This window comes from Myotis lucifugus, unplaced genomic scaffold, assembly GCF_000147115.1.
Source record: "Myotis lucifugus unplaced genomic scaffold, Myoluc2.0 scaffold_160, whole genome shotgun sequence".
Taxonomy (NCBI): domain Eukaryota; kingdom Metazoa; phylum Chordata; class Mammalia; order Chiroptera; family Vespertilionidae; genus Myotis; species Myotis lucifugus.
The window spans coordinates 326,802-343,011 of record NW_005871208.1 but is presented as its reverse complement, the minus strand read 5'-3'; the positions used below and the strand labels follow the sequence as shown (position 1 = coordinate 343,011).

Below are 16,210 nucleotides of genomic sequence, written 5' to 3'. Positions count from 1 at the left end.
AACCAAACTATGTTGAACATGTGAAGAAAACACAGTCTCTTTAGTTGAAATCTAGGTAAGTAAATAATTTCTAGATGCAGTATCTTGATAACATGGTCCCAGGATCTCACAAGTCCCTACAAAAAGTAGTTCTTCCCAACAACTAAACTGAATTATCCCTGCTGCTTTAGCAGCCTATTTTTGTCTCAATGCCTGGAACCAAAAGACATGCTTGGAAAGCATTTCTCAACTCCCATCTGAGTTTCACTCTTAGTCCATCTTCTCTGTCATCAATGTTGACTGTTCTCCTCTAGCAGGAGTCTCCACATCCATATCTGAGCTCTGTTTCCCAAAGGGCCAAGATAGTTCCATCACAGAAGCTGTAAGCACTGCCTAGCATACTATATCAGTCATTAAACTCAGGCCCTTTGCTCAATTTTAAAAAAAAGACTTGCAGAAGCATACTTACTAATACAGGCTAAGGTGGTCCAGCTGGCTGTGCATGTGGATGGGGTAGGTCTCTGCCAGGTGAATCAGCTTTTCTATTGCTTCATAGATGAAAATTATGCAAATTAAGGAGGCAAATGCTTCTTCAGTGAAGCGAGTAATGTAGCAGACAAGGGAACTGGCATCAGTTGCCACAAGAACAATACATAGGAAGGCGGTCCACAGTCCAATACAAGCACGCAAGGAGAGGTATGAAAGAGCATAGTCTCTGAAACAAGACAAAAGTTCATCAAAAAACATGGAGGGATGGCATTCAGAGACAAAGGGTCAGAAATATGGTTAATTCATCTCATTTTATCTGTACCAGTATTGCAACCCAATTTCTCCCGAATTCTGGCTGTGTTTCACTTTTAAATGCTGCCTTGGGACAGTCGTGACAAAGATTTGCTTCATGGGTGGTATCTGCTACGCAAGAACATGGAAAATGGAGAAATGTCCCACACACATTTCTGCCATCACTGCCCAATGTGATTAAGATCTTATTATTGCAGTTAAGACCAAAAAGCTGGCCCAGCTGGTTTGGCTCAGTGGTTGAGCATCAACCTGGAGGTCACGGTTCGATTCCCAGTCAGGGCACATGCCCATGTTGTGGGTTCAATCCCCTGTAGGGAGTGTGCAGGAAGCAGCTGATCAATGAGTCTCTCATCATTGATGTTTCTCTCTCTCTCTCTCCCTTTCTCTCTGAAATCAATAAAAAGGTATATATATAAAAAAGTTACATAGCTCTTGTTCCATATGCTCCTATTTCTAATACAAAAGTCTATTTAAAAAGCAGTTCTAGGAAAAGTAGGGAAATTAGGGCATTGCAATCAGAATATAAAAGGATATATTAGGCCAAATTTAAAACTGACTTGAAATGGAAATGGGAAGAGTCTGAATTAGCGAGGGAAAGTTTTTTTAAAGATAAAGTGAAGGTGTGGCTCAGTCGGTTGGAGCGCTGTCCCATACACCAAAGACTGCCGGTTTGATTCCTGGTCAGCTCACATACCTAGGTTGCAGGTTCAATCCTCACTGGGGGTGCGTACAGGAGGCAACCAATCGATGTTTCTCTCTCCCTCCCCCTCTCTCTAAAATCAGTAAAAACATATCCTCTGGTGAGGATTAAAAAAAAAAGACTAAGAAATCTGCTGTTTTAGGTACAGTACTACTTGGAGGCAGGACAATAGACCAAATGATGTTGATTCTTCAGGTTTTTACTGTCAAGAATGATGTTTGCTTACTTATACATATGAGACCCTGGCATTCAAGCCTAACAACCCAATAACACATCCATTAGAGTTTTCAGTAAACCAAATGTCTTACTTGCAGAATTTGAACAAAATCTTTTCAAACACAAGCACTGGCCCAGTGCTTCCCAGGATGGTGAGAGCCTGTCCTGCAAACAAGGAATAGGCAATCCCAGTCATGGAGGCTCCGAACAAGGATTCAATTGCACTCTGAGAGGAAAAAAAAATCATCACTGAGTCCACAGCCCGTTGCAATGAGTAATGTGGGCTTATGTACATTCCTGACTTAGTTCTCATGTGCGCCCCAACGAATCATCTGCTTGTATTTCATCTTAGCAAGAGTGATATGTACACACTGTCTAATACTCCTGTAAATGGCATCACTTTGATAATTCAGAAGCCCAAATCCATCTACATATGGTTCCTTAACTAAGTCCTGTTCTGCAGTGACTCACTTCAGTATTTAACAGATTCAGAAAGCACAGTGATACCATTCACACAACGATCTGTCATACAGAGTCACCTAAATCTTATTTTTAAATGACATTAATATATTATTTTCCATCCTTGGGGCAACAGGCAATTCAACTGGGCGATCAGCTACAGAAATTGATATTCAAGCAGAAGTGAGTCTGCTCTAAAGCAAGAACTGTGTTGCTGCTTGGTATGAAATCAGAATACATAGTAATTCAACAGAAAGACTCTGGTGTCCTTAGTCCTAGCCCAGGCAATTTCTCCCCCAGTGGACGTGCCAGCCACCACAATATGTTGTATCTTCTTTGGGACCATGAGTAGTGGTTAAAAGTTCTTACTATGCGTCCCTCAGTGGCTTCTCCAAGCAATCCCCCAAAGGTGATGACAGGTGACATGCAGGCACAGTACAGGAACAGAAAGGAGGCCAAACACTGTAAGCTGAGTGCGTCCTGGTAGTCGCTCCAGTACCAAGGGGCCTTCCGCTTGATGTCCAGCACCAAGCCTCCAAAGAGCCTGTGGGAACACAGCAGACAGGCCTCTAGCACAGTCCCTCTTTCAGAGAAGCATGTGAACAGCACACATTTAAAAGCACTTCAAATGTGCTCTGCCCGGAGGTAGTACTTTGGCTTCAATTTGACCCCAAGTACAAGACTCAGTTGCACTCTGAGAGGGAAAAAATATTATCACAGAGTCCACAGCCCGTTGCAATGAGTAATGTGGGCTTATGTACATTCCTGACTTTGTCCTCATGTGCAAACCAAAGAATCATTTGCATGTATTTCATCTTAGCAAGAGTACCGTCTGGGGTCAGTACAGACTCTGTTTGCAACCAAGATCATGAATGTGAATGGTTACCCTACGCATAAAAAGAATTAATTGAGTGTGTATATTACCCATTCAATAGAAAGTTCCAAAAAATTAACGTGAAGTTATTAGTTTCAAACTTCAAATTTGAGCTGTTATGAGGAAATGTGCAAAACTAATTCAAAGAATTAAATTGTTAGTTTTATTACATATTTTCTAGATAAAAAGCCTCTTTCACATTCATTTTTCTACTCTGAACAACTACCTACCTTATGCTTGAGAAATTAGCATAATAATTCATTCATGCAGTTGATAAGTAGCAGCAATTTTTGGTGCCAGGCACTGTGCCAGGTACTGGAGATGCAGCAGTGAGCAAAACAAACACAGGACCAAAGATCTAGTGCAGGAGACAGGCAGTGCTGTGAGGGTGCCATGGCAACATGGGACACGGAGGGGCATTTTATCGAGGGCCCAGTGAATGGACCAGGAGTTAGCCTGATGAGGCAGAGGGGCTAGCATGGATAAAACCTAGAAGTGAGAGCACCTGGCAGGTTCCAGATGCTGAAAGAGATATGGCTGGATAAGACAGTGTGAGGGGCAAATAGCCGAGGCTGGAGAAGCTATAAAAGCTGAGCCACAAAAAGCCTTGGAAACTGTTTTAAGGAATTAGACCTTTATCCTAATGGTATGTCAAGTCACTGAAGGTTTGTAAACTGGGAAGCAACATGGTTAAACCTGCATCCTGGAAGGATCACTCTGGTGGGGGTATAAGGAGTGGAACATGGGGCAAGACTGGAGGCAGAAGTGGATGGATTCAGGGGCTAATCAGGAGTTAGAATCAACAGGACTTGGTGGCAGGACTTCAGGACCCCTCTCCACCTCCCAAGGATGAGACAGATCAAGTGCAATATATCCCACACTGAGGTGAGTACTGTTCCCGCACTGAGTCACTTCTAAGAGTGGAGTAGCTGTACCACGGTGAAAGTTGGTAGGTGACTAAGGAAAGAGCCATTCAGCATTCTACAGGACAATTGGCCCAGTTGCTTCTACAAATCAATGGCATAGAAAAAAAGGAGGGAGGGCTGTGATAGAATGGAAACGTAATAATCAAATGCAACCCTTAATTGAATCCTTTGTCACACAAATTAATTCGAAAAAGATGTTGCTAATACAATCACAAAAAGTTGCATATGGACTGAGCAATATGCAAATTTAAAGAATTATTGTTAATTTTGTTAGATGTAATAATGGCATGATAGTTGTTTGTAAAATGTCCTTATCAAACAAAGATACATATTGAAGTAGTTACAAGTAAAATGACATGCTACTGGTTATTTGGTTTTAAATAATCTAGAAAACATAAAAATAAAACAATTAAGTGGGGGGAAATAGGTGAAACAAGACTGGCAAAATGTTGTTAACTCTTGATGGGCACATGGGTGTTCATTATACTATCCTCTCTTCTATATTTGAAATTTTCTATAATTAAAAACTTTAAAAAACAATCTACTCTCTCATAAAAGGAAATTTGGCCCTTCCTTCCTCCCTCCCTCCCTCCCTCCCTCCCTCCCTCCCTTCCTTCCTTCCTTCCTTCCTTCCTTCCTTCTTTCCCTCCCTCCCTCCCTCCCTCCCTCCCTCCCTCCTTCCCTTCCTTCTATCCTCTTTTTAGGAGCCTGGAGGTGTGCCCCAAGGTCTGGGACCTGTATGCCAGGGGAAAAGGCACAACAAGCTCTTTCTTCATTCAAAAGCGCTCTCTCTCTCTCTCTCTCTCTCTCTCTCTCTCTCTCTCTCTCTCTCTCATCTTGTTAGGTACAATAAGTACCTAACTGGTAGACACTGGAAGACACTATTCTATCAGACCCACTTGCTCTTTTCCTCTGGTTTGGGTGGACATAGCTGGGATTCACCCATTCTCAATTTACAGCAGTAACATCCCAGTGTGGATCTGGGCTTAGGGGAGAGAAGCAGAACCAGCCTGTGACCTGCTTTGGATTTAGCCTGTCTGGCAAACTCAGCTTAAGAAGGAGCTACAGGGTCCAACCTAGAACACAAGAGATCCACCTCAGGGTTTGGGACCAAGACTCCAGTTTGTAATAAAGTGCTTTTTCTTGCTTTCTCCTCTGGGTAAATAACCCCTCAAGGAACTTACAGGCAGCTGCAATTAGTCTGGGGCAAGATTCTGTTTCTGGGTCCTTAGCCAACATAGAGTCTTAGTACCACGTGAGTATCACCTCTCAATCACCAATGACCTTCCTCTGAAGGGTATTTTTCTGAGAGAAGACTCTCCTTCTGCAATAATGAGCCTCACCCCAATGAGGCAACCTGAGATGCTGCCACGATTGGTCAGCTTCTGGGCACAGGAGGCACCTTCAGGAAGGAGTGAGTGTCTGTAAGTAACAGACAAAAGCTTTATCTGCAATGGATTTATGAGAAGCCATAGAAAGGGAGGACATCTGTCTCCTAGCTGTAATTAAAAGGGGAGAGAAAAGATCTGAGGCTCTTATTGATAGTATAATTATAAATTACTGAAATGATTTCTGAACACTATTTTTTTCAATATATTTTATTGATTTTTTACAGAGAGGAAGGGAGAGGGATAGAGAGTCAGAAACATCGATGAGAGAGAAACATCGATCAGCTGCCTCCTGCACACCCCCCAACTGGGGATGTGCCCGCAACCAAGGTACATGCCCTTGACCAGAATCGAACCTGGGACCTTTCAGTCCGCAGGCCAACGCTCTATCTGCTGAGCCAAACAGGTTAGGGCTGAACACAATTTATGGAGTCAGCACATACCTCGCTCATGTATAAAATCAGACCATAATTGCACATCTACCACAGGTATTAATAGATATGGATGCTTTTCCCACATTTTAGACTTCCTTTCCCTTTCAACACTTCCCTTTCAACACTACCCTTAATGTCAAATTGGGGGCAGGGCAGGAGGCACACAGGAATCTGAATGTAAGCTTGATGCAAGAAAGGACTTACCCGTATAGAGGGTCACTAGGCTCTGGGGCACTGACCTAGGGAGCCCTTCTCTGGAGGGCCTTAGGGATAGGCCATCCATCCATTTGTCTGGTGTGCTTTGGAGGAAACCTGTCTGAAGCGTTGGTGGGGGGGGGGGGGGATCACTGAGATAGCAGCTCCTAATTCTTTTTTTTCATTAACCCTTCCCAAGAGTGGCACCCACAATTAAGTACATAAATCTACTTTCCAGAATATCTCTCTGCTGTGAAGGGTCTGGCCCAGGCACTCTAATCAGACTTTCCTTTTGTTACATACAGGAATGCACTGGCATCACTGCCTACACCAGCCTCAGGGAGGTCTAAGACACTGTCTGAGCCCTGGCTTTGTGATCAGATGACACAAACCTCAGAGTACTGTTCTCAACTTTGTCTCCTTTCTCTGTCTTAGAGTCTACGCTCCACATGTTCAAACACCTCTACATCCAATGCGGATAATATCCTCTAAGTCTCCAAGTTCTGTCCCAGGTTGTGCACCACCTCAAAGAAACACCACTAATAGCGTGCAGAATGATAAAACCCAGGCTAATGCATTTTTAGTCTATACAGTCCTAGAGGATCCAGAAAGTTCTAGGATGTCCTTCTGCAAGGTTCACGTTCACCCCCTACATAAATGAGACTGAGGAAGGGGCTAGGGTTGGCATGGAAATATGGGTCCCTGATATAAGCATTAGGTCGGTCGCCTGGCCTAAAGGGCTACAATGGGAGCAAAGTGTCTTGAGGTCTTTTACAAAGGGCTCTGAAGAAAACTTCAGGAGCTTAGGAAGAGAAAGCATCTCCCACACCAAGCATGGACACAGGGCAGAGACTGTTCCATAATACCCACTTGCTTCCTCCCTCCCTCCCTTTCTTCCTTCCATTCAAAAGCTCTCTCTCTCTCTCTCTCTCTCTCTCTCTCTCTCTCTCTCTCTCTCTCCCTCCTGGCTAGGTACAATGAGTGTATAGGTGGACACAGGGCAGACACTGGATAAAACTATCAGAGAGCTCAGATAACCCTTCCAATTTCAGCTTTGTCAATTCCAAAAGTTCCTGACATGACATTATAGAAGAACTTCCTCAAACCCCATTTGAATTTGTGAGTAAAGTCATTTGGAGTTAATAGTTAAATGTGTGATGTCCTAGCCATATAGGATTTTTTGGCGGAATGTTAGGCACCATTTCTGAGATTCTATAACTATTGAAATCCAATCTAATGGGTCTCCTAAACCCCCTATGAAGTGATTATAAGTGACCCCCATTCAAAAGGCCTGGGCGCCCTAGTTTCTTCTCCTCCCTTTGACACCAAAAGAAACCTGAAGTCTTATCTCTGCATGATTATCTGTTTGGAGGAAACCTTGCTGTCCTCATTTCTTCTACTTTCAACTCTAAATTCTGGGGTGTAGACACCCTTTATACTCCAAAGATAAGTCATAACTCTGAAATATGATCAAGTCCATGCCCTGAGACCCTTCCCCTTAAAAAGCACCCCCTCCTCTAAGACAGTCTCAATCCTGGAACCTATTCTAAGGACAGATGATTCCCTTGAACTGCCTCTCAACACCAGGCCTCCCCACCCAACACAGACCCTACAGCACTTAAAAGAAAATAGGAAACTTACTCTTAGAGGTTGCTCCCTCTTTTCAGTGGCCCCTTCCATCAAAGGGCTCCTCCTTTCCTCCAGTGACTCCTCCCCAGGGCCTACTTATCTTCCACCATCCTCAACACATTCCTCCAACCAAGACACATACTCCCCTACCAGGACACTGCTAGTTAAGTGTCATTATCTCCTGCTCCTCAGCATTTTCTCTTGATGACTTTCCAAGAATGGAAAAATAAATCACTCTCCACAGTTAAAAAACAAAACAAACAAACAAAAAAACCCACACAAAACCATGAATTTCCACTGGGAAGGGTACTGAAGATAGAAAAATAAGGAAAGCAATTTTAAGCAAGGAGGAAAAAACTAAAGTGAAAGCAGGGAACTAGAAAATGTTAAAGCTTCTTTCCATGAGCTTAGTCTTGTACTGAGAATCTCCACCCAGCAGATCATTCTTAGACAAACACAACTTACAGATCCAGGACCATAGTCTCAACCTTCTCCCATGATCTGGGGGCATCACCGGATATCATTCCAACCCAAAATATCATTCTCTTTTACCATCTTCCTCCCTGGCAAATAAAACCTCCTAGTCTGCCCTAGCCAGTTTGGCTCAGTGGATGGAGCGTCGGCCTGTGGACTGAAGGGTCCCAGGTTCAATTCCAGTCGGGTGCACATGCCTGGGTTGCGGGCTGGGTCCCTGGTGGGGGGCATGCAGGAGGCAGCCGATCAATGACTCTCATCATTGATGTTTCTCTCTCTCTCACTTCCTCTCCCTTCCTCTCTGAAAACAATAAAAATATATATATTAAAAACACACACACACAAACACACACACACAAAAACCTCCTAGTCTGGGCACCTGCTTCTCTCGCCTACCATAGAGAACCTCCTTTTTTGACATCAGTCTTTAAAATCTTGGCCTAGAAGAGTAGACTACCTATTCTGAGACACACATCTAAAAGAGTACCTATTTTTCTATCCTAAGGGAGTTTCTTAAAATAATCACTCAATACTTATCCATACCTAGTCCATTCATGTTTCTAAACAGGCAGCATTCTAAAAATATTCATTCATTCATTCTATATTGAGTGCCTGCTCTGTGCAGGGCACTGTGCTGGGTGCTAGGAATATAATGGGGTCCCTGCCCTTATGGAGCAAACGTTCTAGCAGGAAAGACAACGAATCAAGCAATAATAATAAAGTATAATAAGAGCTGTAATAGGGGGTTGGAGGCAGGATGGCAGGCAGGCAGGGGACAGAGCTCAAAGCTGTGACACCACATAGCAGGAACACCTAACCTCGTTTACAGAGAGTCCTGGAAGGCTTTTCAAAAGAAGTGACACCTAAACTGAGACAAAGGATAAATAGCAGTTAGCCAGGAGATAAGGGAGGATTCCCTCAAATCAGAGGGAACAAAGTGTGGGAAGAACTGGAGGTGAAATGAAACATGGTAGGTGGTCTGAGAAATTTGAATGATACAATACTTGATATATTTTTAATACTTACAGTCAATGGTTCCATTTGAAAAGTCATTCCCAAACAATTAAGATACCACAGAGAAGAAGGCTGAAAGCAAAGAGGATGACTCATTCCTTTACACATCTGCCCAGCAAGCAGTATCAGCTGTGAAATATCCCAGAACTTACCGCCCAGTGCGCTGAAGTTCTGGCCCGCTGTGGCCCCCATGTGGTTCTGGTTCTATGTGGCAAACGTTTCCGTTTGGAACTCCAGGCATTTTTCTTTTCTCCTTTTAACAGATGACCACAAAATTAGCGAAGTCAGCCATCTATCCTGTTCTTTCTACTAACGGGGGGCGGGGGGGTGGGTAGTAAAATAATCCAAAAGCAGCCAAAAAATACCCAAGTGTTTGTAGTTTTCAAATGCATTCATTGATTTGGGGTAGTTTATTGACTTTCTGGGGGCGGGGGGAACCACAAAAAATGTAATTTATCCTCCTCTCCACTAGTACCTGACTTCTAACTCTGCCTTGCTCAGAGACAGAAAAAATGGAGGCTTTGGCATCAGATATAACCTAAGTTCCAGTTTCAAATCTGCCTCTGTATAATCTTACTTTACCTTAAAACCTTGAAGATAATTTTATTCCTTATTTGTAAAACTAAGGATAACAATACCCATTGGGGGCTGTTGCTGAGAAGATTAAATTAACATATGTAAAGCATCTGGCTTACTGTCCAGTGCATAGTAGGAGTACCCTTCCAGTCTTTAACCTATGGGGAACTCTATTTGTTCTCTATATACAACTTGCTCTTTTAATTTAAATAGCTTCATTCATGTTACACTCCCAAAAAATTACCTTCCCTCTCCTCTCTGCCATTCCACATCAATTCTTCAAAAGTTGGCTTAAAATTCATCCTAGGTAATTCTGACTGACCCTATCACACCTGAGCCAATCTCTATTATTGCATATTCATTTTTTCACTACTGTTCTGACATTCTAGGTGCCCCGAAACAGGGCCATGTGTTGACTATATAGCATATACCCTATGTGGTCTTTGCTTTGTCCATGGTTGGGCACTTAGTAAGTGACACGAAGCCACCATCAGCTAATGTGCATACATACCTGGGAAGGGACGTTTTTGGGTGGCTCAATTCTAATGGAAGGGTCCCACTCCCCTGGAGGGAGCACCGTCACCTGGTCTAGGAACTCATCAATCCCCGCCAGGAGATCATCTCGATCTTTGGCCTTATATGCCACATCATGAAAAATCTACAGAGAAGAAAAAACCCTCAGGAAAGTTGAAAATGACTTTACTTAAAACAATCACCAATGGATATGGTAAAGAATGAATACAACCTCTTGATTTTTATTTCAGTCATGGGGATCTGAAATGTAGAAAACTTTTAGCACTTAGAGAAGTATAAGGTTAAAAGGATTTTTTAAAATGAACCTAAAGATGAGATAAGTAAAAAAGAACTCAATATATGTCTATTTGTATAAGAAGAGATAAGACATTTGTATAATTCTTATAATTGTGTAAGACATTCTATAATCCTACAGTTGTATAATTCTGTTATCTCCTCAAAGAATGGAATAAAGGGGAAGATGCATGGGAAAATTTTCCTGATCATATGGTTGGAAAAAGTGGATGGAATTACTAATGAAGGTTCTGTGTGAAATAAGCCTCCCCATCAAAGAGCGCTAATAAAACACAGCCTCCATCTCCTCTGCCTGCTAAGACACATGCCTTGAAACTCCTGCTTTGCAATTTACAAGAGCAGTGAAGTCCTCACTGGGGTATGCAGTGGGGATCAGCCAAAATGTCTGGCTTCCTTGGTACATTCACATTACAGTGCCGAGCATAAACCCCTAACTTATACAAACTGGTCTCATTTATGTGGAACTGGACTGAGGTTTCTGTATGTAAAGAGGTTGGATGCATTTAATTAACAATCATCTCTAGAAAGTTAAGTCAGCCTTAATATCTTTCTCTCTTAGTAGTTTACTTGGCAATAATAATTGCCCAAGAAAAATATTTCTCTGAATCCTTGATTATTCAAAAAGGAAGAAAAATCCCCCAAAAAGCTCAGTCCTCCCACAATAAGAATTCAGAGAAGTGACCTGAACTGCTTCCAGCCAACATTGCAATTGTAATTATTTTATCCTTAATAATTAGCACAGTGCCTGGCACATAGTAAATACTCAATAAATATTTATGAGTTGAATGAAGAAAAAACAGAAGTGGTGCATACCTCATCTGTCATGATGGTGGCCATGGATCTGCCAATCTCATGGTACTGCTGACCTTTCCCTACTGGACCCAATAGGATAAATAAAAATCTGCCAACACACACAAAGAATGAAAGTATGTAAGTAAAATTAAAGAAGTGGCATCTTACTCCTCTCTAAACAGCAGAACATTTCTCTGGCCTGTCAAGCAGAAATCATTGCAGTACCTTCAATAAAAGGAGGCAGACTAATGATGGAGCAGTATGAGCTGCCTTGATCTAATAGTCCACTATGGACATTGGAAGCTATTTGTATGACTCCATTAATAATGTGGTTATAATTCTTAGGATTTTCATGGACTCGATTCCTTGTTATAGAAAAGACACTTTTTCAAAACATGGCATTGTAATGCAAATTCAAGGTTATCTGAATCTCACTGATGGTTCTAATAAGAAAATAATGGGGAGAGGAAAGGAATAAGGAAGTTGAAATTATCAAGCCTTGGAGAGGAGTCTAAATTATATTCTGGACATGTGAATACTCTGTAATTCATAGGGCTCTGAGTCATCTGAATCACCACCTTCAGGGTGCATGAATAGCCTTTTGAACAAATGTGGACATATCTGCAAGCCAAACAAATCCTACCAGACTGTGGAAAGAGACATCAATGCCTTAGCTCACTGACATTTCCCTGGGACACGGCTCTGTAGAATTGGGAGGGCAACACAGCCTTTGCTATGTCCTTTGAATGCTCTTCAGTTCTCCATTTCCAAGGCTGCAGGTACGGTGCAGTCATAGCCTTAAAAGCCTTAGAATTCTGCATGGAGGTTAACCAAATATACCCCATTGAGATCACTGCTGAATTTTAAGCAGCATTCCCAAAAGTAATTAATTATCCTAAGTTTGGGCATTCGCTTGCTTCTTCCCCCAGAGCTCACACAAATCTGAACTTTGGATATAATGCACTGAGTCGTGCTGTTTTTGTCTTTACCTTGTTGGGATGGGCACTTCTGTCAAGCCTGAGAGAAGAACAGCTGGAGAAAGCCTCACAAAGGCAACGATGGGGCGGTCCAGAGTATCCACCTCTCCAACCAGGACGTTCGAGGCCTCTGCCCCAGTGGGGATTTTTTTCATGAAATGAAGGTCCACCTGAAAGTCCAAGAGAGCCTCTGAGGACCTGGGAGCCATTACCTCAAACGTCAATTACCTTCCTCATGCCGTACATTCACGTCATTTGATGATTTAACAAATGCTTTCTCACCCTGTTTCATTGGATCCTTACAAGAACTCTGTAAGGTGGATAAGAGTTTTTTTTTTTAATGAAGCAACTGAGATGCAGAGAGGGGAAGTTGACTAGCTCAGGACAAGAGCTTTTCAGAGAGAATTTAAATCAGGTGTTGTGATTTGAATCCATTATACCATGCTTCCTCAAAGAAAATTGTTTTTGAAGCTCCAGGTCAAATTTTCCTCATTTTAAAATACTTGAGTGCTTTGTCAGAGGTTCAGGTTTTTATAAGGCTCCCTGCCTCATGAGCAGAGACATGACCTGACACTATCTGTGTTTTAGAAAGACAATGTCAAGGTAGACTAGAGCAAGAAGAGGCTGGAGGCAGGATGGCTTGCACCAGAAACTGAAGTGAGGCCATGGATACCAAAGTCACAGTCCCAACCATGAAGGAGTTTTGGGAGATAATAGCAAATGCATTGTTTTGACAAAACTTTTGGAGGCAAGAAGTCGCTGCTAGAGAGCAGGTGCCAAAATAAATCTGAAAAAAATGAGGTCTGATTCAGGGAGGGTTGTCTGTGGCAAGTCTCAGTTTCAGCATGTTGGACCTGGTGAACCTGGTGGAACAAACTGATGAGTCAGCCCCATCGAGGCTGGAGTAGAAGGAAGAAGACTAGAGCAGATGGGCCTCCTTTTCTACAGAGGGGGCTCTGGTCTTGGAAAAAGGGTGTTGAAATACCAAAGCTTACTCTGGGTTCCTAGAGATACTCTTAGGCCTATAAGCCAACTTCCCATGTCTCCACTTACCTTACTTAAATCCACAGGACTGTGTTCACAATTCACTCCATTCTTTACTTCAAGATTTGTAGTTGGAACAGACTGAGGAGACACAGTTTGACCTATTTGGAGAAAATCAAACAGAATTCTCTGAGTCCCTGCCCTTTCCCCCTCTGACACACCTAGATCCATGATTGTTTAGCTATAACTATCTCCTGCAAAGCCCACATAGAGAAGAGGTTAAGATGATTAAGAAGCTAGGACCACACATGCCTATCTCCTTACCTACTAATTAGTGGTAAAGGGAGGGCAAGGGTATTACTACTCCTGCACCTTCTTCCTGAACACCTTTGTAATCCTCTTTTCTTCCTCTATTAAGGTAGTAATCCTTAGCCAGGAATGTATATCAGACTCCCATGAAGAACTTTTCAAATATATTGATTCCCAGGCATATCCCCTGCACATTGTGACTCAATAAATGTGGGGGCATGATCAATGTAGGTTACCCTGCCAGGCCACAGAAAACAAAACAAATCAGCAGCTGAAATTCATTGAGTGCACCTGGCTAAGGGCCTTCTTACATGAATTAAGTTACTGAAGCCTCACAATAAACTTATGGAGTTGAACCCATTATTATCCTTATTTTACAGAGGGGAACATTAGACTTAAAGAGGTTTAGAGGTTTCCCAAAGTCACACACTTTTCAAGTGGTGAAGCCAAAATCTCAAGCCTAGAAGTCCAACTCAAGAGTCTACACTAGCCCGGCCGGTGTGGCTCAGTGTTGAGCACTGACCTATGAACCAGGGAGTCACGGTTTGTTTCACGGTCAGGACATATGCCCGGTTTGCAGGCTCGATCCCCTGCCCTGCTCGGAGCACTTGTGGGAGGCAACCAATCGATGTGTCTCTCTCACATCACTGTTTCTCTCTCTTTCTCTCTTCCCCTCCTTCCCTTCCTTCCACTCTCTCTAAAAATCAATGGAAAAAATATCCTCGGGTGAGGATTAACAATAACAAAAAATCTCCAATGTACCTTCTCTGGCCCCAATTACCCCCAAAGTGGGTATCTCCCAAAAGCCATATTAGTTCTGAGGCCACTCTGCGCTACAAACCTCTCACCCTGGGTCCACTGAGGTCTGAGGCAGGCATCCCTAGTGCCATAAGAGCACCAGTCCCAGCCACCCATCCATTGATCACAAGAAGTACTCTAAGTGAGCATGGAAGCATATTAGATAAATATAGCCCCAACCCTCTAGTCACTTAGTATCTACAGTTAATGCTGAAATGTCTGATTAATAAAAAAAAGAAAACCGTCACTCCTAATAATCTTACCATTTTTATCCATCGAATGTGGATCAGACTGCTTCTTGCCAACCTCAGCAAAGGAGCGAACAATGGGAATGAGGTTACTTCTCTTCTTTTCATTCTGATGATGATGCTTTTTGAGAAGGGCTTCCCGTACTTTAACCCTCATGCTGTCACTCAGGTCACTGAACAGTTCTTGCTGGTCCAGGACCAGATCTGGAAAATAGATGCTAACATGAACACCCTGATGGTCAATGGACCCAAAGAGACCAATGTCAAGTGGGTTAAGGGGAGTGGGGGGGCCAATGAGCATGGGGATGCAATTCAACCAGTGTCACTGAGATACAATTTCCTGAAATAGTATCTTTGATGACAGCAGCTGTGGTAAGTTATACTTTATTCATATAACAAATCATTATTATTAGAAATAGAAACTATTGAACACTTTGTATGTGCCAGGAATTATACTAGATTATCTAATCTTATCCTCATAAAAACTCTGAAAAATGGCTTATATAACAATTTCTACAGATCAGGAAACTGATGTCCAAACATTACAAAATTCCTCAGGGTCTCACATCTAGTAAGTTGCAGAGCTGGGATTCAAGCATAAGACAGTCTGAGTCAAAAGCCTACACTATTACCCATTTTGTTCTGTCATCTTCCAAAGGTCCTCTATATTCCCTTCCTCCAAGACTTTTTTTTAATCCTCACCCAAGTAGTGAGGATATTTTTCCATTAATTTTTTAGAGAGAGTGGAAAGGAAGCGGGGGGAGAGAGAGACACACATCGATTGGCTGCTTCCCGCTCACAGCCCCCTTGGAGCTAGGGATTGAACCTGCAACCAAGGTATGTGCCCTTGACCAGGAATCGAACCCACCACCCTGCAGTCTGTGGGCTGATGCTCTAACCCTGGGATGGGGAACCTTTTTTCTGCCAAGAGCCATTTGGATATTTATAAAATTATTAACTTAAAAAATAGCCTGCTATATTTGGTCAAACATTTAATTAATTCATCCCTACTGCCTTGGCAGGGCCAAACCAAATGACTTCTTGGTCCTTATAAGGCCCACTGGCTGGACAGTCCACACCCTGCTCTAACCACTGAGCAACTGCCTAGGGAGAACATTTTAACATTGCTGTGATTCATCACTAACATGAATACATCAGGTACCTAATGTGGAGAACCATAACAGTTTTACTTCAATCCTATATACCTACTCCCAAGCCTTCCCCAAACTTCAACCTATTCTCAACTCCAACCTCATCCATAACTATCCAAATGCTAGTAGTAATAAATAAAGAAAATCTATTTTAAATATTCAAGCCAAAGATCCATGTTTTTCTATCTTTAACCTTTGTATTGATTGTTTCCTTGCTCGGATATTATAAACATGCTTCAGGATCCTTCATCTTGAAAAACAAAACAAAAAAAAACAAAGGATAAGAATATCCTCCCTGCCCTAGCTGGTTTGGCTCAGTGTACAGAGCATGGGATTGAAAGGTCCCGGGTTCAATTCCAGACAAGGGCACATGCCTGGGTTGCAGGCTCAATCCCTAGTGGAGGGCATGCAGGAGGCAGCCAATCAATGATTCTTTCTCATCATTGATGTTTCTATCT

General features: G+C 42.5%; 1 protein-coding gene across 2 annotated transcripts in view; it reads right to left on the bottom strand.

Annotated features, from left to right (window-relative positions):
- SLC4A8 (solute carrier family 4 member 8) overlaps window positions 1–16,210 on the bottom strand; it is an 80,552-nt gene that overhangs the window by 39,753 nt on the left and 24,589 nt on the right. For both annotated transcript variants that reach the window (XM_014461728.2, XM_023759677.1), the window contains 9 exons: window positions 14,617–14,805; window positions 13,316–13,407; window positions 12,275–12,432; window positions 11,307–11,394; window positions 10,177–10,323; window positions 9,242–9,342; window positions 2,525–2,699; window positions 1,789–1,922; window positions 449–694 (listed from right to left, as the gene is read on the bottom strand). In XM_014461728.2, the coding sequence (XP_014317214.1) occupies window positions 449–694; window positions 1,789–1,922; window positions 2,525–2,699; window positions 9,242–9,342; window positions 10,177–10,323; window positions 11,307–11,394; window positions 12,275–12,432; window positions 13,316–13,407; window positions 14,617–14,805 (1,330 nt within the window). The remainder of the gene's footprint in view (window positions 1–448; window positions 695–1,788; window positions 1,923–2,524; window positions 2,700–9,241; window positions 9,343–10,176; window positions 10,324–11,306; window positions 11,395–12,274; window positions 12,433–13,315; window positions 13,408–14,616; window positions 14,806–16,210) is intronic.